Here is a 22,735-nt window from a genome sequence, read left to right on the forward strand (position 1 = left end):
TCACTGAACGATGTCCATCACTGCATAGTTGATAGGAAGTTGAGTTGTATCTCCGTCTGAAAAACAAAAAGTTTAGAATTTTCCAAAAAAAATTTCAAAAATTTTCACCTGCCAAACTAGTAGCCTTCCTGCAAAAAGGACACAGAACTAGTCCATTTTCAAGGTCAATGAGCTCTTGGATACACTCCTGGCATACTGTATGTCCACAACCGACTAGCATTCTGGGGATTACTGTAGGCGTGGTGTTGTAGCGGCGCGTGCAGATTTGGCATTCGATGAGGGGGTGTCTGGAAATGTGGTACTGTGGGATTACGGTAGCTAGGTTACTGTGGGTTACTGTACTTGCTTAAAACGTATCTCAAGGTTACAGTAGGTAAGATTGTCCTACTGTAGTTTTACTGAGTAAAATATGAAAAAGCTTTGGTTACGGTAGTTAGTCTAGGCTACTGTACCTACTATAGCTTGGCTAGGTTACTCTTGGGGTACTGTACTCACTGTTGCCTGTTCAAAACTACACGCAATCGATGCGCCTGACGATATTTTCGATCATCCATTTTGAACCAAAATGATCTAAAAATTGTTATATATTCATTCATTCAGTATGACCAATACCTTTCTTCAAATTCCACAATCCTAACTCCACACAGCAAAACGGCGAAAAACTCCATTGAGCAAGGTGCATAAAGTATAGTATAAATCAGAGGCTCCAATCCGTTTTTTTCAAATTTATTGACAAACAAATATGATAAATGAGCAAGCGCCACGATCACTTTGATGACACTGTTCTGGATTTCGTTCTGGCAGGATTTGTAGGCGCCGATGTGGGAGTTGATGAAGAGAAAAATTATATAGATTGGGAACAAGAGTGGGAAGAGGAGTTCGCGAGTGTAGTGCTGAAAAGAGACATCGAATATTGAACTCAGTTTAATAATGCCTAGGTGTGAAACAAGTCATCACAAAATTTACAGTAGTCCCTTTAAATATTCCGGTCATTTTAGACTAAAAAGTATCAAAACCGGTTAGAAACAGACTGAGTTATAGATTTTCGAAAAATTACAAAAATGCGTGAAAATTCACATGGGGCGTCACCAAAACCACAATACAGTATGATTTTCAAGTTTTTCATATTATTTTATTTGTGGTTATTTTATTTTTACTTCGTTTTAGCAAAACTTATTTGAGTATTGTTCATTAAAACTTTATTTATTTATATTATATTATATATTTAATTCACTATTTAATTAGTTGTTTTTGTTTTTAATTCAGTTTCATTCATTTATTTTTATCATTAATGGAGAAGTTGTTTCTATTCATTTCCTGGGCTTCATGAATTCACGTGAAACACTTCATTATATTTTCGAATTTTTTCGAAAATCTGTAACTCTACGTGCCAAATAACCTCGAAATCTGGAGTTTTCAAGTTTTTTTCACCCCAAAATCGCGATTTTACGAAAATTTTTGGTTCTGGCCGAGTGGTTAAGGTAACGATGTCTATCGCTCAAAAGGTGGTGGGTTCAATCCCCGTGGTGGTCAAAACGTTAGAAATCTTTTTTGCTTGTTTTTTTATGTCAACTAACCTATAAATCTGAAGTTTTTGAGTTTTTTCACACAAAAATCATGATTTTTCGAAAATCTCCTTTATTACTGTAGTTTTCGTGGTGAGACCCCAATATAGTCATGATTATACTCATTTGAAAGATCTCAACCAGGAGAATCCAAAAATTTTATTTTAAGAAATTTTCGGTGGAAAACTGAGCGAGTTACATTGACCTAAAATTCCGAAACTTTCCGATATTTTTTCGAATATCTGTAACTCTGTTAATTTTTGACATTTTGAGCTCATCTTTAGCTCATTTTGAAGCTAAAAAAACTATTTATTAGATTTTGTGAAAAAAAAATTACCTCACTCCGCCTTTGCTTAACCATCAAGACATGAACTGCAATTCCACACGCCACGAGACCACCGTATCCAATCGATAAATCTCTTCGACACTTTGTTGATTCTTTGGTTTTAAATAACGAATCTATCCATGCGAAAATAAATTTTATAGAAGTAAATAATAAGAATATAAATCCTAATATCAAAAAGCGTTTTGCATCGGATAGCACGAATTCGATGTAATTTGTTTTTCTTGCAGAATCGGGTACATTATTAAATGTGTCTATTGAGATAAATATCATTGCGAGGCATTGGAAAACTAGTAAGACGTATTTATTCTTGATGGGTGAGTCGTTGCACATTTTGGGAAATCGAAGAAGAAATGGAGCAAGAAAGGGGGAAATTGTAGCATGGAGGGCAAGAGAAAAAGAGAGGAGAGATCGCAGGCGGATAAATTTCGCAAGTGTGTCCCAGAGCTTGTTAGAAGACGTGACGTCATCTGGCCACACTGCTATTTTTGGGCAGATGACTCAGGACTTATTTGATAGTCCAAAAGTTTCAATGATTGAAAGTTTTGGGAAAATGATGAATATCAGGCAGGAAAAGGGGAGGAGCAGGTAGGAGGAGACGTTCTGAAATAAAAAAAAAGTGGCGTATGGAATTGTGGTTCATATTACAATGGTTAAGCAAGCGGAGAGTGAGGTAATATTTTTCACAACATCTTGGAAAATTCTGGATTTTTTGCAATTTGAATGTCCAATAAATGTTGAAAACCAACAAAGTTGCAGATTTTGAAAAAACCACGATTTTTGTGTGAAAAACTCGAAAAACATCAGAATTATAGGTTTATTGACACGTAGAACCCGAAAAACACAAGCAAGAAGGATTCCAAAAATTTTGACCACCACGGGGATCGAACCCCGGACCCTTTGATCGGTAGGGGATTCTACCTTAACCACTCGGCCAGAACCAAAAAATTTCGAAAAATCGTAATTTGTGAGTGAAAAAACTCAAAACTTCAGATTTACAGGTTATTTGACATGTAGAACCCGAAAAAACAAGTAAAAAAAGATTCCAAAAGTTTTGACCACCACGGGGATCGAACCCCCGACCCTTTGAGCGATAGGCATTGTCACCTTAAGAGGCGTTGTCTGTAAGATGAGGATTCCTCTTGGCACAGTTGCAAAAAGTTGTTTCAATCCGAACTCTTTTTACAGCATATGTACCCCTATGGTAGTGATTTATAAAAAATATGTCACCAGTACCCTATGACGTCATCATAGGAAAATATGCCCAATAATTGACTTTTCACCCAAAATTTCATAAAAATTTCAATGTCCCAGATAACATCGGGAAACTTTTGCAACATGTTAAAAATGATTTTGGCTACCCCTACCCAATTTTACTGCCCTCCAGACACCCCAGAAACCGTTCAGATAAATTTCATTTCCATGTTTTTTCAACTTTTCTCAAAAAATCCCTCTAGAAATCCTCAAATTTTAATTCGTATTCGTATTCCCCGCAAAAAGTTCTACTAGATCCAATAAAAATTATCAAAAAACAGGAGAACCTTTTTGAGATATTTTGATTTTTTCAAAAATCACATAAGGGTCCCCCCTTATGAAAATTTTTTTTTGACAAAAAAATCTCAAAAAAAATTAGCTCCGAAAATAATTGGAATATTGATAAAACCCGTGAAATAAGTCACTCACAAAATATTAGATCTCAGAAATGTGTCTGAACGGATTTCGTTTTTTTTGTTCATCCAATTTTTTCCAGTTTTCTTTCGTTTCCATCAATAATTTGTACAGGAGTCCTCAAATTTCAAAGCATATTCTAATTATGCGCACAATTTAACATATGATTCGATTGAAATTATTGAAAAACAGGAGAACCTTATTGAGATTTTTCCATTTATTTCGAAAATCACATAAGGGTCCCCCCTTAAGAAAGAAAATGTTTATCGAAAAAATATTTCAATTCTTTTTTGATGCAAAAACGTTGAAAACATTGATAAAATACCAAAAACTCTTTTTTAAATATTTTCAACGTTTTTGCATCAAAAAAGAGTTTTAATATTTTTTCGATATAAATTTTCTTTCTTAAGGGGGGACCCTTATGTGATTTTTGAAAAAATCAAAATATCTCAAAAAGGTTCTCCTGTTTTTTGATAATTTTTATTGGATCTAGTAGAACTTTTTGCGGGGAATACGAATACGAATTAAAATTTGAGGATTTCTAGAGGGATTTTTTGAGAAAAGTTGAAAAAACATGGAAATGAAATTTATCTGAACGGTTTCTGGGGTGTCTGGAGGGCAGTAAAATTGGGTAGGGGTAGCCAAAATCATTTTTAGCATGTTGCAAAAGTTTCCCGATGTTATCTGGAACATTGAAATTTTTGTGAATTTTTGGGTGAAAAGTCGATTATTGGGCATATTTTCCTATGATGACGTCATAGGGTACTGGTGACATATTTTTTATAAATCACTACCATAGGGGTACATATGCTGTAAAAAGAGTTCGGATTGAAACAACTTTTTGCAACTGTGCCAAGGTCCAACACAAACATTCTCACTCTTACAGATAGTGCCTCTTAACCACTAGGCCAGAACTAAAACTTTTTTGAAAAATCGCGATTTTTGGGTCAAAAAAACTCGAAAATTATGAATTTCGAGGTTATTCGGCACGTAGAAGTCAAAAAAAAGGAGTTCAAACAATTCCAGTCTCCGGAATCATGTCAAGCACAGCATAGTTTTGGGCTGTTTGCAGGGAAGACCGTTTGAAAAATATTTTTTTTAGTTAAGATTTCGAAAATGTATAATTTACCTGGCAAATGTGTCGATTTCCTATAAAATGTGGCTGGGCTTACTGTAGATCCTGTTGGGTGGTGGGAGCTTCCAAGAATGGCTCCACTTGCTCCGCACCTCCTTCAATTTCCTTCACATTTTCTATTTTTGGTCTGAAAAATTTCTTTTTTTTTTTGAAAATAAGCTCTCCGCTTACTTTTCCACCAACCGTACTCCACTAATTGCCACCACGAAAAATTCTATATTAGTGGCCAAATTCAACAAAATATATATAACCGTGAATGGTAGGAATTGACGTCTTCTATCAGATTTTTCGAATTTTTGAGATTCTCTGATAACGAATATCAGGTATACGGTATGGAGAAGGATAATGATCGATTGAATTATAAATCCATGTAGTTTGGATCGACCAGCTCGGTAGTGGAGGAAATGGGGAAGGATGAAGAGGGGAATAATGAATATTGGGCAGAGAAAAGGGAGCAGAAGGTTGGAGGGGTCGTTCTGGAAAAAAAATTGTGAAATATTATTTTTAATGAAAAGATAAACTTTTGAGCTTTAAAACGAGCTGAAGATGTGCTCGAAATGCCAAAAATTGGCAGAGTTACAGATTTTCCAAAATTTTCGACAAGTTTCGGAATTTTAGATAAGGGTAACTTGCTCAATTCTCCACCAAAATTTAGGAAAATAAGATTTTTGAATTCTCCTCGTTGAGAGCTTTCAGAAATATGTAATCATGAAAAAAAACCGAAAAAACCAAAAATTTTCGAAAAATCGCGATTTTGGAGTGAAAAAACTCAAAAACTCTAGATTTATAGGTTAGTTGGCACGTAGAACCAGGAAAAAACAAGCGAAAAAAGATTCCCAAAGTTTTGACTATCACGGGGATTGAACCCCCGACCTTTCGGACCATACCTTAACCACTCGGCCAAAATCAAAAATTTTCGAAAAATCGCGATTTTTGGGGTGAAAAAACTCAAAAACTTCCGATTTTCAGGTTATTTAACATGTAGAACTCCAAAATAACAAGCAAAAAAAGATTCCACATGTTTTGACCACCACGGGGATTGAACCCCCGACCCTTTGAGTGATAGCCACTCGGCCAAAACTTAAATTTTTCGAAAAATCGCGATTTTGGTGTGAAAAAATTCAAAACTTCAGATTTATAGGTTAGTTGGCACGTAGAACCAGGAAAAAACACGCAAAAAAAGATTCCAAAAGTTTTGACCACCACGGGAATCGAACCCCCGACCATTTGAGTGATAGGCATCGTTACCTTAACCACTCGGCCAGAATCAAAAATTTTCGAAAAATCGCAATTTTTGGGTCAAAAAACTCGAAAATTCTGAATTTCAGGGTTATTAAAGATGCTTTTTCTTAACCTTACCCCATTATAAACGTTCATCATAATATATCCAGCAACGCCATACACCACAATTGCACCGTAACCAATCGATAAATCCCTTCGACACTTTGTCAATTTATCTGTTTTCAAATAATTATCCACATGGTATAAAAACAATTTGAAAACCGCGAAAAATCCAAAAGCCGTCAGAAACCAGACCGCGGAGATTGGTGAGAAAATGAATTTTTTCGGATCTGTCACTGATTTAGTTATAGTCATAAAAATGATAAAGAATATAGTGAATAGTTGAATAGCCAGGACAAAATATTTATTTTTAGTGTATATAGAGAACATTTCGACAAAACAAATGAAATTGTGAAATAGGGGGGGGGGGGGGGGGGCTGAGGAATGACGACGGAACAGAGTGGAGAGGGTGCAGACAGCGTGAGATGATGACGTACTTGGGCCCTTAGGGATTGCATGGCAAATGTTCTTCGTGTGAACTGCAAAATTAATTATATTGGTTCTGGCCGAGTGGTTAAGGTATGGTCCGAAAGGTCGGGGGTTCGATCCCCGCGGTGGTTAAAACGTTCAGAATTTTTTTTGCTAGCTTTTTTCGGGTTCTACATGTCAAATAACCGATAAATCCGAAGTTTTTGAGTTTTTTTCACCCAAAAATCGCGATTTTTCAAAAAATTTTTGGTTCTGGCCGAGTGGTTAAGGTATGGTCCGAAAGGTCGGCGGTTCGATCCCCGTGGTGGTCAAAACTTTAAGAATCTTTTTTGCTTATTTTGTTTTGCTTATTTTGTTTTGGGAAAACAAAATCTAGAATTTTTCAATTAAAAACTGCAATTTTTGAATTTTTTTGACCTACCCTTCCTCAATAATCCCATCCTTCCAAATCGCGAAAAATTCTGCTGTTGCAAATCCACAAGCCAACGTATACATCAATGAGATTCCCACAATATAATTATACTTTTGGCCTTCCTCGCGAGCAAATTGATCGGCGATAATTGAGGCACCAATTAAGTAGGCAAAGTGAATGGAGACGACGAGGAGACGAGTGTGGGAGCACGCTTCGGGGGATTGGTTTTTGACGTGGTAAGTGGAGAAATGGGGGATGAGGAAGAGGAAGAAGAGAACGATTGGGGACAAGGTGCAGATGACTTGGGTCAGGTAGAGCGTCTGGAATTTAGGATTTCTACTTTTATTGTAAAATAACTAAATTTTTTGCAGTAAATTTGGTCAGAAACTTTTTCCATGACACCAATGCTTGACACCTACGTTCCAAAAAACCCCGAAATTCAAAAATTTCAAGTTTTTTCACACAAAAAATCGTCATTTTTCGAAAATTTTTGATTTTGGCCGAGTGGTTAAGGTATGGTCCAAAAGGTTGGGGGTTCGATCCCCGTGGTGGTTAAAATTTTTGGAATATTTTTTTGCTTGTTTTTCTCGGATTCTGTATGCCAATAAACCTATAAATCTGGAGATTTTGGGTTTTTTCAAACTAAAATCGCGATTTTTCAAACATTTTAGGGGTTTGACCGAATGTAAGCCTCCGAGGAGATCTCGTACAAAAATCTTGTCAACTACGAAAATGAAGCTCTAGGTTTGATCTACAGTATTACACGAAAATTGGTAATGTGAGATGAGAAATAACGCGGTGCCACACTTTTAAAGTTTAATATTTTACTTTAAAATGGCTGAAATAGACAAAAAAAATGGAAAAAGCAGCAAAAAATTTTTTTTTAATCGGCCAAAGTCTAGTGCGAAATGGTGAAACTGGGCAGAACCTAGTAAAATATGATACGGAATCAAAAAATTAGTAAAAATGGAAAAAAAAATTCACTGAATTTAGAAGAAAATCTCAAAAAACTCACCAAACTCTTTCTATAAATCCAAACCAAAATTTGCGGTACCACTCCACACACCGCTATTCCTCCGTATCCAATCAATAAATCTCTTTTACATTTTATCAAACTTTCCGTATCTTGTCGTTTATCCACACATAACAACAATAATTTCAAAATTCCTAGAAAAATAGTGACAGGGATCAGATAATAAGCAGCTAGTCGAATATCATCCGCGGTAATTGAGTGCCAATTAAATAGTACGGTGAAAAATGAGACAATTATGTTGAATGATTGACACATCAACACTACATTTTTGTTTTTCATGAATCCTCCATTGTATTTGTACATTTTTGAATAAATTTTTTGAAAAAACAGAAAAAGTAAAAATAGAGTATCCCAAGGGAATTAATGACGCAGTACGAAAAGAGAGACACAGAGCATTAGAAAACGCTATTGCGAAACCCTGCGGCTTAGTTTGTGTTGTGGTCCGAGAGCTGGCGCGCTTTTGACGCGTTTCTGACGTAAAAAGAGCAAACAGAGCAAACAAATAAATAATTTATTGAGAAAATGAGAAAAAACTTAGGATTTATAGGTTTATTGACATGTAGAACCCGAAAAAAACAAGCAAAAAAAGATTTCAAAAGTTTTGACCACCACGGGGATAGAACCCCTGACCCTTTGAGTGATAGGCATTGTCTCCTTAACCACTCGGCCAGAACCGAAAACTTTCGAAAAATTGCAAATTTGATCGAAACAACAAAAAAACATAGGATTTATAGGTTTATTGACATGTAGAACCCGAAAAAAAACAAGCAAAAAAAGATTCAAAAAGTTTTGACCACTGTGGGGATTGAACCCCGGACCTTTTGAACCATACCTTAACCACTCGGCCAGAATCAAAAATTTTCGAGAAATCGGGTGAAAAAAAATCGAAAATTATGAATTTCGGGGTTACTCGTCAAGTGGAAATCAAAAAGGAGGAATTCAAACAATTCCAATCTCCTGAATCATATCAAGCACCGCATAGTTTTTGGGGAGTGTGCTGGGAAGACCGTCTGAAACATTTGTTTGAATTTTTAAAAATTAAAAATTATCATTTACCCGGCAACTTTGTCGATTTCCTACAAAACGGACAGAGTACACATTGGAATCCTTCTCTCGGCAGCTTCTGTATACACGCCTGGCATACTGTATGCCCACAACCGACGAGTATTCTGGGGATTACTGTAGCACTGAAGCCGGAGGAGCAAATTTGACACGTGGAGCCGGTGAGGCTGGAATTTTATAGGTTTTACAAGAGGGGGGAGCTGGTCTTACTGTAGATCCTGTTGGATGGGTGCTGCGTGGTACACGCCCCATTTACTGTAGTACGAAGTTGATTGAGAGGGGCGTGGTCTTGGGTTAGAGGGCCGTGAAGAGGGTGTGCTATAAGTTTTGACTTTCAGACTGGTCAATTCGATTTGAAACTCACTTTTTCTTCACTGCAACAGGTTTTTTGACTTCTGTCTTGAAATAAATCCCTTCTAGTAAAATTGCAAACAGCTCAGCACTTGCTGGCGCAAATACCAATGTGTTCTTGATAAGGAGTCCCACCACTGCACTTGAATCTTTTTCACCGACAACTTTCTTAGCAAAGGAGCAAAATAAAACTAGAGTGAATAGATGGATGAGAACTATTGCGAACCGGACTTTGGAGAAACCGAAATCTTCAGAATTTTTGTTATGTGATTTGACACAGTAGATGGTGTAGTGTTGACGGATGAATAGGAGAAGGAAGAGGATTGGGGTAAGGTTGCAGACGACATGAAGGATTTGCATGGTCTGAAAAAAGGTAAAAAGTGGATATTTCCAACTTCTGCGTATCAAATAACCCAGGAATTCAGAATTTTCGAGTTTTTTTCACCTAAAAATCGCGATTTTTCGAAAGATTTTGATTCTGGCCGAGTGGTTAAGATATGGTCCGAAAGGTCGGGGGTTCGATCCCCGTGGTGGTCAAAACTTCGAGAATCTTTTTTTACTTATTTTTCGAGTTCTACATGTCAAATAACCTATATATCTGAAGTTTTTGAGTTAATTCACCAAAAATTGCGACTTTTCAAAAAATTTTGGTTCTGGCCGAGTGGTTAAGGTAACGATGCCTATCGCTCAAAGGGTCGGGGGTTCGATCCCCGTGATGGTCAAAACGTTTGGAATCTTTTTTGCTAGTTTTTTTCGAGTTCTACATGTCAAATAACCTATAAATCTGGAGTTTTTTCAGTTTTTTTTCAAGCAAAAATCACAATTTTTCGAAAGTTTCTGGTTTCTGACCCTAAAATTAACGTGGCATTTCGAAAATAGTTAAAAATGACAAACAGTTGAAAAGTTTTAGTAAAATTATCAATGTTAGGCAGAATAACATGTTGATTGTATAATAATGTCTAATATCGACGAAAATTGTTCAAAATCTATATAAAACTCATCAAAACCTATGTGAAATTGGATAAAACCTAAAGAAACTCCAGAATCGCGATTTTTGGGTGAAAAAAACTCGAAAATTGGGAATATCGGGGTAGTTTTCTATGTGGAAGTCAAAAAAGCACTTGAAATTTATCAAAAAACTCACCGTACTCTCCCTCAACCACCAAACACATAATTGTGGTATCACCCCACACAAAGCGATTCCTCCGAAACCAATCAATAAATCTCTTGAACATTTTTGGAGTTTGTTAATTCCAGACGTCTTATCCATCGATATCAGTATCGATTTGAGTGCTCCAAGCACCGTTAAAACCAGAATAATTGAACCAACACTTGTCAAAATGAATCCTCTCTCATAGAAATTTGATTTAATCACATTGTAAGTGTAGATCAAATTGAGAACTTGAAGGAAACATATAAAATGCTTATTTGTTATGAATATATGAACGTTTTCGTCAGGAATTTCGATTTCGCCCATCTGAAATTGAAATCGAAATATAAAAATGAAAACGAAATAGAAGAAATTGGAGAAATAGAGAGCGAGGGGAGAAAAGTTGGGCAGCTGACCAGAAACTAGAGGAGAAAAAGAGGGATAATTTGACATGTGAGAGAGAAAAAGAACAAGTGACGTGCGCTGGTGAAGAAGGGAGTTTCGTAATGAGAGGCACAGAGAGGAGGGGAGAAAGAGAGGCTGGCGCGCCTCTGGCGCCCAGATAAGTTTTGAAAGTGTGTTACAACCTTACTGATTATCCCAAACTATTGTTTTTTGTATTGTATGTGTACATCAAAAAGACAACTTCATTTTTGTAGTTGACAAATTTTTGTACGAGACCCCCTAGGAGAGTTACAGTGATTTGACCGACTGGAAAACCAAAAACATCCGGAAAACCGCGAATTTTGTTTGAAAAAATTCTAAAATTTTAGATTTATAGGTAAATTCACATGTAGAACCCGAAAAAAACCAAACAAAAAAAGATTTAAAAAGTTTTGACCACCACGGGGATCGAACCCCCGACCCTTCGAGCGATAGGCATTGTCTCCTTAACCACTCGGCCAGAACCAAAAATGTTCGAAAAATCTCGATTTTTGGGTGAAAAAACTCGAAAATTACGAATTTCGGGGTTTTCTGGAACGTAGAAGTCTAGTTAGTGAGTTGCAGGATAAAATGACCGTAAAATCTTCATATTTATGAATAGGAATCAGTTTTTATTTGTCGAAAAATGTACGGAAAGATATGTCTTGAGTTCTTTTACAAATAATCATAATTAGTTAGAATTTTAGAAAAAAAATAGTAAAAAATGCGGAGTAAAACCTATTAAAATCCTCCAAAACCCTAGTTCAAAATTTCTGGAAAAAATAATTAAATTAAAAATTTTTTATAAAATTTCCAAAAAGAACCAAAAAAAACACGATATTTTACCTGTTTCTTCTCTGAATACCGTTTTCTAATATTTCATTTTCCACTCGCAAACATTTCTAAACGCGTCATCGGCGCCCCAGCACTCTAGTGGGTGCGCTTTACAAGAATTCTGCGTCGTGAAGAGGAAGAGCCCCAGACAAGCAGAGATGAACAAGAATGTAGAAATGAGGCCCGTCTTCTTGCTCTGGGACCTCCGTGCTCTTTCCCACACTCCCCCTCCACTCTTCTTTTCGCAACATAGCTGAGGGACCTCCGTGCTCTCCAATTCTCCCTCTCTTTCTCTTTTCAATTTCTCCAATTCTCCTTCCCCCCCTTTTTTTTTTTGAAAAATGGCCCCCAACGATGCTGAAGGTCCAAAAAATTTTAAAGACGTTCTCCTTATCACTCAATTATGCCATTTCCCTATATTTTTTGTGTCGTTTGGTCTCTCGGTGGACCCGGACAATCTGCAACTAGAATGGACGCAGACACTGGTATACCAACACTATATTCTTTATATTTGTCTCTTTTTCTTCGTGTTTGCTGGAATTATTGGTCTGAAAATACTCCTGGAGGTGTTGACCAAGCCGGAGCCATTGACAAAGTGTCGGAGGGATTTATCGATTGGATATGGAGGGATGATAATCTGTGGGATAATACCTCAAGTTCTGAAAGTGATTCTTATGGAAAACGTGAAAGACCTGTTAGCGTTCTCCGCCATCTGCGCGGTCTCCAATTTTCTATTTCTTGGGTTATTCGTTTTGGAGCATCACCAGAACTATGGCACTTCGAAAAAGGCGTCAAAAGAGATATGCGCTGGAATCCTTCGATTCATAATGATGATACTACATCTTGCAATCACAGGATATTTTTTAAAACGCTTTGTCCGCGGAATATATAGCAAAAAGCAAACGGAAAACACGGAGAAATTGATTTTCTTGTATACTGGCTGTTATATTTCGTGTACTGCTGAGTTCGCAGTGGTTTTGGCGGGGTGGATCAGGCTGAAAGACCGCCCTCAGTTGTAAGTTTGAAGGAGAACGGTGGATATCGAATGATAATTTTCAGACCACCTGGCGAAGGATATATATTACCTGTGGTGGATACTGTAGCACCTATGAGGGAGATGTACCGGGATCTACATAGGTAAGTGTTGATTAGCTGTAGATTTCCGAAACATTGCGATTTTTGTTTGAAAAAACTCAAAAACTCCAGATTTAGCGGTTATTTGGCATATAGAACCCGAAAAAAACAAGCAAAAAAAGATTCCTAAAGTTTTGGCCACCACGGGGATCGAACCCCCGACCAATTGAGCGATAGGCATCGTTACCTTAACCACTCGGCCAGAACCAAATATTTTCGAAAAATCCCGATTTTTGGGTGAAAAAGCTCGACAATTATGAAAAATTTGGGGTTATTAGCCTAGCTGGCCTACAATAACCTATTCAACTTCCCTTTCTCTGGGAACCACGGCCGATAGTTGTACCTACAGTACCCAGATAAGAGTAGCTGAACTACAGTAACCCAAATTTCCAATTTTTCAGATCTCTTGGCTACACCGCTATTAGCGATTCCAACTTGTGCGAGATTGAAACTTGTCGTTTCTATACTACCGTCCATCAAGAATCACAACATATTGTTAGGGTTACTGTACCTACAGTACCCACGGAACAGGAGCAAGAAGAGACAACTGGAAAGTGAGTTGCCGCAGTCCACAAGCCTACAGTATCCCCCATCTCCTCCTATTTCCAGCTCCACCAGCGGCACCGAATGCAACATCTGCATGCTTCGCTACACCCCCACTACAGTAATCCCCAGAATGCTCGTTGGATGTGGACATACAGTATGCCAGGAGTGTATCCAGAAGATTCCAAGACAAGATATCCTATCTGTACTCTGTCCGTTTTGTAGGAAACCGACAAGTTTGCCGGGTAGGTCACTGGAATTTTGGAAAAAAATAAATAAATAAATTGCAGATAACCTTCCCAACCGTCTACCCAAAAACTATGCCATCCTGGATATCATTCATAATTTGGAGAAATAAAATACATTTAATAAACGTATTCACAGTCAATTATAATAGCGCCCACGGCACGCCAGGCCATTTTTAGAATTGTTTGAACTCCTCCTTTTCAACTTCAACGTGCCACATAACACTAAAATTCCGGAGTGTCAGCGTTTCGAAGCAATTCTCATCAACTTCTTCTCGTGAAGAGCCCGGAGAAAAAATAGTTTACAACGTAAAGAGATCCCAGATGAGCAGAGATGAACAAAGTGACGTAGCTCCCCCCTTTTTCTTCTCCTCTTCTTTTCGCAACATAGCTCTGGGACCTCCGTGATCAAATTCTCTCCTATTACTCCTCTCAATCCCCCCTTTTGGAAAAATGGCCGTCCGCGATGCTGAACGTCCGAAACCTTTCAAAGACTTTCTCCTGTTCACCCAACTTATTCATTTCCCTATACTTTATGCGTCGATGGGTATCCTCCATGACCCGGATAACCTGCACCACCCCGAATGGGCGAAGACATTGTTATACCAGCACCCTATTCTTTATATTTTTCCGGTATTTGCTGCAATTATCGGTCTGAAATTAGCCCTGGTGGCTTGGGATGAGAGTTACAAGCCGGTGAAGTTTACAAAGTGTCGCAGGGATTTATCGATTGGATATGGAGGGATGATAGCATGTGGGATAATACCTCAAGTGTTGAAAGTGATCCTGATGGAGAGAGTAAAAGATCTGATTCTCTTCTCCGCCGTTTGCGCGGTCTCCAACTTCCTATTTATTGGGTTATTCGTTTTGGAGCATCACGAGAACTATGGTACAACAAAAAAGGAATCAAAAAGGGTATTTGCTAGAATCCTTCGAACTATAATGATTCTACTACAAATTATTGTTACGGTAACATTGGAAAACCACTTTGTCCGCGGAAAATATAGCGAAAAACAAACGATACACACGGAGATGTGGATTTGTATGTATACTGTTTGTTATATACCGTGTACTGCTGAGTTCGCAGTGGTTTTGGCTGGGTGGATCAGGCTGAAAGAAAAGTTGTATACTGTAGCACCGAAGAGGGAGAGTTACCGGGATCTACATAGGTAAGTGTTGATTAGTTTCTGTTACAGTAACCTAGCTAGTCTATAGACCAACCACCAATCATTTGTCTCGGATGGTTACTGTACCTACAGTAGCCAGGGAAGAGGAGCACGACGAAACAACTGGAAAGTGAGTTACCGTAGCCCAAACGCCTACAGTATCCCCCATCTCCTCGTATTTCCAGTTCCACCAGCGGCACCGAATGCAACATCTGCATGCTTCGCTACAGTACCACTACAGTAGTCCCCAGAATGCTAGTTGGATGTGGTCATACAGTATGCCAGGAGTGTATCCATAAGTTTCCAAGACAAGATATCCAATCTGTACTCTGTCCCTTTTGTAGAAACCCGACAAGTTTGCCGGGTAGGTCACTGGAATTTTGAAAATAGAAAAAAAAATAAAAATTGCAGATAACCTTCCCAACCACCTACCTAAGAACTATGCCGTCCTGGATATCATTCATAATTTGGAGAAATAAAATACATTTAATAAACGTATTCTCAATTTCTTCTAAACGCGCCAATGGCGCGTCAGACCATTTTCTGTGAATCAAAACTGCAAGAACTACCAAGCGCATCATCTTACTATGAGCAGAACCAAAAATTTTCGAAAAATCTTGATTTTTGGGTGTAAAAATTCAAAAACTCCAGGTTTATAGCTTCTTTGACATGTAGAACCCGAAAAAAAACAAGCAAAAAAAGATTCAAAAAGTTTTGACCACCACGGGAATCGAACCGCCGACCCTTTGTGCGATAGACAATTTCACCTTAACCACTCGGCCAGAAATTTTTTTTTTCGAAAAATCACGATTTCTGGGTGAAAAAAAGCAGTATTATTCGATACGGCTCGATTTGTAACAACTTGTACCGATTTTAAATAGAATTCATCAATTTTTGCTCGAACTTTCTCAACTCTTGTTAATTTGTACTACCAATACAATTTCAGCAATTTCATTTTCTTATTTCTGTGCAAATTTAACAAAAAAATCGATATTTCTTTTAAACGCGTCAACAGCGCCCCAGCAGTCTTCGGCCATCAACTTCTGCTCAAGAAGAGCCCCGAGACAAGCAGAGACGAACAAAAGCGACGTCTCGTTTTTCTTTTTCCTCCCAAGTCTCTGCACGGACTGCTCACTTTTCGCTTTCCCTCGGACCCTCTATATTTATAAAATGAGCCCCCCCCCCTTTTTGCTATTCTGGGACCTCCGTGCTCTTTCGGACACCCCCCCCCCCCCTCCCCCCTTTCCTTCTCTTCTCCTCTTCTTTTTGCTACATAGCTCCTCTTCCTCCTCTCAACCCCAATACCTTCCCTGAAAAATGACCAGTGATGCGGACGGTCCGAAATCTTTCAAAGACTTTATCATGGTTATTCAACTAATTCGTATCCCTATATTTTATGCGTCGATCCCTCTCTCCAGACCGGATAAGCAGAACTCCGAACTGACGGAGACCCATCACCCCTCTATTCTTTATCTTTATCTTATTCTCTTTTTACTTGCCGGAATTGTTACTCTAAAATTGTTGCTGGTGGCTTGGGATAAGTGTTTCAAACCTGTGAAGTTTACAAAGTGTCGCAGGGATTTATTGATTGGATATGGAGGAATGATAGCATGTGGGATAATACCTCAAGTGTTGAAAGTGATTCTGATGGAGAAATGGAAAGAACTGTTTCTCTTCTCCGTCTACAGCTTTGTCTGCAACACCCTCTTTCTTTTTTTATTCGTTGTGAAGCATCACGACAAGTATGGCACTTCAAAAAAGGAGTCAAAAAAGATATGGGCTGGAATCCTTCGAACCATAATGATGCTACTACAAATTGCTATCACGGTAATGTTGGTAAACCACTTTGTCCGCGGAAAATATAGCAAAAAGCAAACGGAACAAACGGAGACATGGATTTATATGTATATTGTTTGTTATATACCGTGTACTGCTGAGTTCGCAGTGGTTTTGGCGGGGTGGATCAGGCTGAAAGAAAAGTTGTAAGTTTGAATCAATGAGAAAGATTATTAATGAGGATATTAATTTTTAGACCTGAAGACAATATATTACCTTTGGTGGGTACTGTAGCACCTAAAAGGGAGAGTTGCCAGGATCTACATAGGTAAGTGTTAATTAGTTGCTGTTACAGTAACCTAGCTAACCAGCTGTAAGTCTGTAGATTTTCAAAAAATCACGATTTTTTTGTTTTGCTGTTTTCAGTAGAAAAATATCAAGTTTGAGAGGTTTTATCGGTGTCCCTGATTGTCCCACAAAGTAAATTATGTTCAAACTATACAGAACGAAGGTAGAACTTCATTTTTGTAGTTGACAACTTTTTTGTACAGTACCTCCCCGGAGACTTACAGTCGGTCAAACGCTACCTTAACCAACTCGGCTGGATTCAAAATTTTTCGAAAAAATGCGATTTTTAGGTAAAAAACCTCAAAAACTTCAGATTTATAGGTTATTTGACATGAAGAACCAAACAAAACAAGCAAACAAATACTTCCAAAGTTTTGACCACCACGGGGATCGAACTCTTGACCCTTTGAACGGTAGGCATTGGTGCCTTAACCACTCCGCCAAAAACAAAATTTTTCGAAAAATCTCGATTTTTCGGTGAAAAAAACTAGAAATTTATGAAATATTTGGGGTTATTAACCTAGCTAACCTACAGTAACCTAGTCAACCTACAGACCAAACTCCAACCAATCCGCTCGGAAGGATACCGTACAACCTCCACAAGAATCACAAGTCTTGGTTACTGTACCTACAGTACCCAGGGTAGAGGAGCAAGAAGAGACAACAGATGGCGGAAAGTGAGTTTCCGTAGCCCAGAGACACCTACAGTACCCCTCATTTCCAGCTCCACCAGCGGCACCAAATGCAACATCTGCACCCTTCCTTACACCACCACTACAGTAATCCCCAGAATGCTAGTCGGATGTGGACATACAGTATGCGAGGAGTGTATCCAGAAGATTCCAAGACAAGATATCCAATGTGTACTCTGTCCGTTTTGCAGGAAACCAACCAGTTTGCCGGGTAAGTCACTGAAATTTTGAAAATAGAAAAACGAAATAAAAAATTGCAGATAACCTTCCCAACCGTCTACCTAAGAACTATGCCATCCTGGATATCATTCATAATTTGGAGAAATAAAATGCTTAGAACTACACTGACCAAGAACGCGCTAAAGGCGCGCCAGACACTTTCAAACAATCTGCGTCTATTCTCTTTGCCGCTCTCTCTCTTGTTGGGTCCTTGGCCTCCCAGAATTTTCTCCCCATTTTATATGTCCTCCACGGATTTTGTCCCGCAATTTCACCACCTAATTATCTTCTTCCTAATTACCCTCAATTTATATTGCGCCTTCAATTTCCCCGATTTCGCTGCCAACACTTATAATCGTTATGACGGAACTATTACCCATAAACACCCTTTATCGATTTTTCTCTTATTTTTATTGGTGGTTTTATTGAAAGCATTTTTTGTGTATTATATGGATAAGAAGAGGAATACGAAGAAAATTTGGAGGTTACGAAGGGATTTAATGATTGGATATGGAGGAATGGCTGGTTGTGCGGTGGCTGTGCTGCTGGTGACTGTTACCCTGGTTAAGCAGGAGTGGAGGGTGAGTTTTTGCATGGAAATTGAAAAAAATTACGTAAAGTTGAAAAAAATCATAAAAACTTTTTTTTGGCATAAAATTGCAGTGAAACCAGTGGAAATCGGTGACAATCTAGGATTTCTAGTAAGGTTTTATTATTTTTAACAAAAAATTAACTCTCAAACTATTTTACAAACTAAAATTCACGTTTATATGTCAAAATGAAAAATGTTACAGAATTTCAAAATATTCTGAAACTATAAATTAATACTTTGCTAAATTTGTCCAAAACTCCGTGAAACTTAAATATTTCGAAATCAGATCTTGAAAAATTGCTGTTGAATTTTTTTTTGTGAGATTTATCGTTTCCTGGCAAGCATTTTGAGCCTAAGAGCCAAAATAATCCGTCGAAAACTCACCGAGTTACAGATTTTCGAAAATATTCGAAAATCGATGTTTTTGAAAATTCTTATAAACTGAACATTTTTTTTGGCTAATTTTTTTTCATTTTCCTGGCGAGCGAAAAAAGTTTTAATTTTTCAAAAAATGAAAAAATATATTTTAGCTTGATTTTAGCGCTTATTTATAATTTCACTAATCTGATTTATTTTTCTTGACTTATTTAATTTGTGACGTTTATTTCAAGCCAAAAACCATAAGAATCCGTCACAAACTGACAAATTTAAAGATTTTCGAAAATATACAGTACCATGCAGTAAGATATACAAATTGACCGTTTTCAGTAAAAAATGAGCTGGTTTGAGTGGATGTTACAGTATTATTGATTGTCCTACGAAGTAAATTATGTATTAACCATACAAAACAAAAGTAGAGCTTCATCTTGACAACTTTTTTGAAAAGACCAGAGAGTTATAGTCATTTTAAGACAAACCGCACTATTTTGCACTGGACGATTTGAGGGAGAAATTACTTTGTCGATGTGTAACTCTCTAGGGAGTGTCTGAACAAAAAAGTTGTCAACTGCAAAAATGAAGGTCTACCTTCGTTCTGTATGGTTTATACATAATTTATGATAAAACCTAAAATCATGACGGACTTTTCAATTCTGACATTTCCAGCACATCCAATCACTCACCTTCCTATGCACCTTCATGTCCGACTTGTTCTTTTGTCTCTTCTCAATGAATCTTCTACAAGAATACAAAATAAAAAATGGAAAACATCTGAAAGCAATTATTCTCCGACTGATTATTCTATTTCTTCACGCTGTTCTAGCTGGAATCCTACTAACTTTTGTCCATTCAATTGATAGGTTCGAAAATGTCAAGTTTTCTATTCGAGGCCATGCCATTGTCTTCTCAGTATGCACTGCAGAGCTAGCAGTGGTTGGTATGGATTGGGTGGTATTGAAGGATGCTGAATGTCAGAAGAATGTGGAATTGGTGAATAGGTTAGAGAGTTGGAAAACTTAAAAAAAAATAATTATCCAATTTTTTTTTAGATCATGTCTTCGAAGCAAGTCGCCGTCGTCAGAAACCACTAACACAGACTCTGATTTCGCTTCCGATTCTGAAAAACTGGAAATCAGTACGGTCTGAAGTGTAAGTTTCAAAAATTTCAATTAGAAAGGTACGCTTTTGAAAAATTAAAGTTGTCCTGAACGGTTTCAGTAAACAAACTACTCATAATAATATGGGGAAGCTGCAGCAAGTTATTCCAATAAGGTACAGTAATCCGGAGAAGTTAGAATATCCTTGTTAGACTTTAGAAACGTATCCTTCCTTCAGTAACCTTGCAGACAGATTGTTGGGTGAAATAAGCTAGCTGAGCTTCATTAGTCTTTATTACCCACAGTAATCTCTCTCACCTACAGTACCTCATTTCCAGCTCCATCACAACCTCCTGCAACATCTGCACCCTTCCCTACACCACCAATACAGTAATCCCCAGAATCCTGGTGGGATGTGGACATACAGTATGCCAGGAATGTATCCAGAAGCTTCCGAGACAAGAATTCCTACTGTGTCCGTTTTGTAGGAAACCGACAAGTTTGGCGGGTAGGTCACTGAAATTTTGAAAATAGAAAAATAAACAAAAATTGCAGATAACCTTCCCAACCGTCTACCCATTGCAACTATGCCGTCCTGGATATAATTCATAATTTGGAGAAATCTTTACTAATAATATTCAACAGATTCCGTGTGTCCGTTTATGTGTTGCACGTCATAACTCCCTCCGTACCGGACCGATTTTAATGAAACCTGAATAGATAGATATGAAATTGCGCTTAGATGATGCCCAGACTTTTCCTTTTTCTAAAATATAAAATTTGACGTCTTCTGGAGACGATGTCGATTTCAACAGTAGAAAGCGTTCAGAAAAGGTGTGTCCCGACAGGGTGGTAGAATGTTCAAAAAATCAATCTCATACTACTTACTGGCTCGGTTGTTTCTTGACTGCATTTCCGAAAGCGCCTCGGCCGCGCGTGTTTGGTGTAGCGGTCTACGCAGATGACTCTCACGCGTGGGGTGGTGAGTTCGTTACCGCCAGGTCGGAAATGTTTTTTGGTTTTTTGTTTTGATAAGAACATAGACAGTATATGAAAGTTGTAAATATTTTGTTATAGCAGAGATTTTGTAGAACAAAAGGAAAAAAATCTGTCATAATGGATGATTGAGTTCCAACTTTGACGGTGTATAAAAATTTACAATCCTACAAACACCGAGTCAGAAACTGATAGTAGTTAACAATAAACCTTTCGTCCGAAGCTTCATGGGGAAGTCATGCAGCATTGCCACCGATCGTTTAAAAACTCAAAAAGTGTTTTTTTAAAGAACTTTAAGAATTTTTTTGTGAAGTACTGTCACGTACGAATGAAAAGGATTGAAATCAAAATAGACTGAATAAGGGGCTTCTTTAACTTTTCAACTTAAAAATATGTAAAATAGTTTTAGTTTCGAAGTATTCCAGAGAAGAGAGGCGGCATCGCCGCCGAACAGTGAAAAATTTAGAAAGCAGAACTTTTTGGATCAAACCAAACTAAAAAGAAGATTTCCGTGTATATGAAAAAAATCTTGAACGAATTTGTGAGAGGGAGGCGGCATTGCCGCCGATAAGTCAAAAACTTCAAATTAATAATTTAAACGCAACTTTTGAAGATGTGAACAGGAAATTCTCTTTTGGTGAAGGGTTTCTCAGACAGGCAAAGAACGCATTCACTGTATTTAGTACAATTAATTCTGGGACCCGAATGTCTTAACCAATAAATAAGCGACTAGGAGTATAGAGAATGAACTAACACATTTCAAGAATTGATGGTGAATTCTAGAATAAGGATTTGTCTAAATATGGCCTTAGTTTGCCTTCAGAGGAGGGAGGCGGCATCGCCGCCGATCAGTAAAAAGTAAAAAAACTTAATATTTAGAGGATCACCTGCCTTTTGATAAGGGGAAAATAGAGTTACCAAGTTCCGGTTCTTCTGAAGTAATTTGTCGAAATCTTATCAGAAAAGTATAGGTGTTTTAATTGTTCTCTCTGGAACGGGTTGCTCAGCTAATAAAAACTACCAACAATCGAAGAACAGTTATAGGACCAGAAGAGAAAGAGAATTCTGATACCCCGATTGTTTGAACCATGTGAGAAGCGCCGCAGGCGCTTTAACACTTAGAAGGGTGGTGTTGAGAAGGAGGTTCAGTCGCCGTTAGGCGACGTGAACCGACTGGTAAAATACATTCAATAAACGTATTCAGTCTTTTCTAAACGCGCCAACGGCACGCCAGGTCATTTTGATTTTTTGGTTCATAGAACTACCAAGCACATTCACCAGAAACATTTTTGATCAGTTTTAACCAAAGATTTTCTTTCTAAAACGGCAATTTTTGACTGTCTGGCGCGCCTGAGACGCGTTTTTAAGAAAATGGTGGATCTGACTAATTTTTTACTGTTTTTATTGGTATTTTGATTGAAAATTAAATTTCTGACGTTAGAAACATTTTTTATTATTTTTATCAAACCTTATGTCAGTTTGAATCAATAGAGAAGTGAATGACGCTAAAGACACGCCAGACAATCCTAATTTTTTGATTCTACAAATTTTATGAATCTCCCTGACTCTCATCATTCTATACATATCTTTTTCGTCACTGAACACTTTTTTGTGACTTTGACATGTTTTTCATATTCTTTTTCTTGTTTCGTCAACATACTTTCCCACGCCTCGGTACCCCCCAGTATCCCATGGCACGGCTCGGCTTGTGTGTCAGACGACTAGAGACACCCCCTGCGTCCCTACTAGGCTCCCTGCTTATCATACCTGAGGGTAGTAGGCCTAGCCAGGTGTTATCTACAC

The 22,735-nt window shown here is 37.8% G+C and overlaps 7 protein-coding genes across 7 annotated transcripts; 4 read left to right on the forward strand and 3 right to left on the reverse strand.

The window, feature by feature from the left end:
• On the reverse strand, window positions 1–2,241 carry GCK72_011348 (uncharacterized protein; the record flags this gene model as incomplete). Its single annotated transcript, XM_053728386.1, has 5 exons — window positions 1–56; window positions 109–287; window positions 496–570; window positions 613–893; window positions 1,903–2,241. 5 exons carry the CDS (start codon window positions 2,239–2,241, stop codon window positions 1–3), a joined length of 930 nt encoding a protein of 309 aa, XP_053587963.1.
• Window positions 2,242–4,744: 2,503 nt separating this feature from the next.
• GCK72_011349 (uncharacterized protein) lies at window positions 4,745–6,307 on the reverse strand (the record flags this gene model as incomplete). The annotated part of the gene is made up of 3 exons (XM_053728387.1): window positions 4,745–4,838; window positions 4,883–5,187; window positions 6,071–6,307. 3 exons carry the CDS (start codon window positions 6,305–6,307, stop codon window positions 4,745–4,747), a joined length of 636 nt encoding a protein of 211 aa, XP_053587964.1.
• A 190-nt stretch (window positions 6,308–6,497) lies between these two features.
• GCK72_011350 (uncharacterized protein) lies at window positions 6,498–10,816 on the reverse strand (the record flags this gene model as incomplete). The annotated part of the gene is made up of 7 exons (XM_053728388.1): window positions 6,498–6,531; window positions 6,903–7,213; window positions 8,872–8,936; window positions 8,983–9,155; window positions 9,199–9,306; window positions 9,353–9,702; window positions 10,484–10,816. The coding sequence occupies 7 exons, from the start codon at window positions 10,814–10,816 to the stop codon at window positions 6,498–6,500; spliced, it is 1,374 nt and encodes a 457-aa protein (XP_053587965.1).
• Window positions 10,817–12,087: 1,271 nt separating this feature from the next.
• GCK72_011351 (uncharacterized protein) lies at window positions 12,088–13,781 on the forward strand (the record flags this gene model as incomplete). Its single annotated transcript, XM_003092546.2, has 5 exons — window positions 12,088–12,761; window positions 12,806–12,883; window positions 13,282–13,434; window positions 13,490–13,668; window positions 13,714–13,781. 5 exons carry the CDS (start codon window positions 12,088–12,090, stop codon window positions 13,779–13,781), a joined length of 1,152 nt encoding a protein of 383 aa, XP_003092594.2.
• Window positions 13,782–14,121: 340 nt separating this feature from the next.
• GCK72_011352 (uncharacterized protein) lies at window positions 14,122–15,313 on the forward strand (the record flags this gene model as incomplete). Its single annotated transcript, XM_053728389.1, has 4 exons — window positions 14,122–14,837; window positions 14,884–14,964; window positions 15,020–15,198; window positions 15,246–15,313. 4 exons carry the CDS (start codon window positions 14,122–14,124, stop codon window positions 15,311–15,313), a joined length of 1,044 nt encoding a protein of 347 aa, XP_053587966.1.
• An 838-nt stretch (window positions 15,314–16,151) lies between these two features.
• GCK72_011353 (uncharacterized protein) lies at window positions 16,152–17,978 on the forward strand (the record flags this gene model as incomplete). Its single annotated transcript, XM_053728390.1, has 4 exons — window positions 16,152–16,666; window positions 17,513–17,635; window positions 17,683–17,861; window positions 17,911–17,978. 4 exons carry the CDS (start codon window positions 16,152–16,154, stop codon window positions 17,976–17,978), a joined length of 885 nt encoding a protein of 294 aa, XP_053587967.1.
• Window positions 17,979–18,318: 340 nt separating this feature from the next.
• GCK72_011354 (uncharacterized protein) lies at window positions 18,319–19,985 on the forward strand (the record flags this gene model as incomplete). Its single annotated transcript, XM_053728391.1, has 3 exons — window positions 18,319–18,450; window positions 19,506–19,837; window positions 19,889–19,985. The coding sequence occupies 3 exons, from the start codon at window positions 18,319–18,321 to the stop codon at window positions 19,983–19,985; spliced, it is 561 nt and encodes a 186-aa protein (XP_053587968.1).
• Between the last annotated feature and the right edge of the window lie 2,750 nt (window positions 19,986–22,735).

Source organism: Caenorhabditis remanei, chromosome III (assembly GCF_010183535.1).
Source record: "Caenorhabditis remanei strain PX506 chromosome III, whole genome shotgun sequence".
NCBI lineage: Eukaryota > Metazoa > Nematoda > Chromadorea > Rhabditida > Rhabditidae > Caenorhabditis > Caenorhabditis remanei.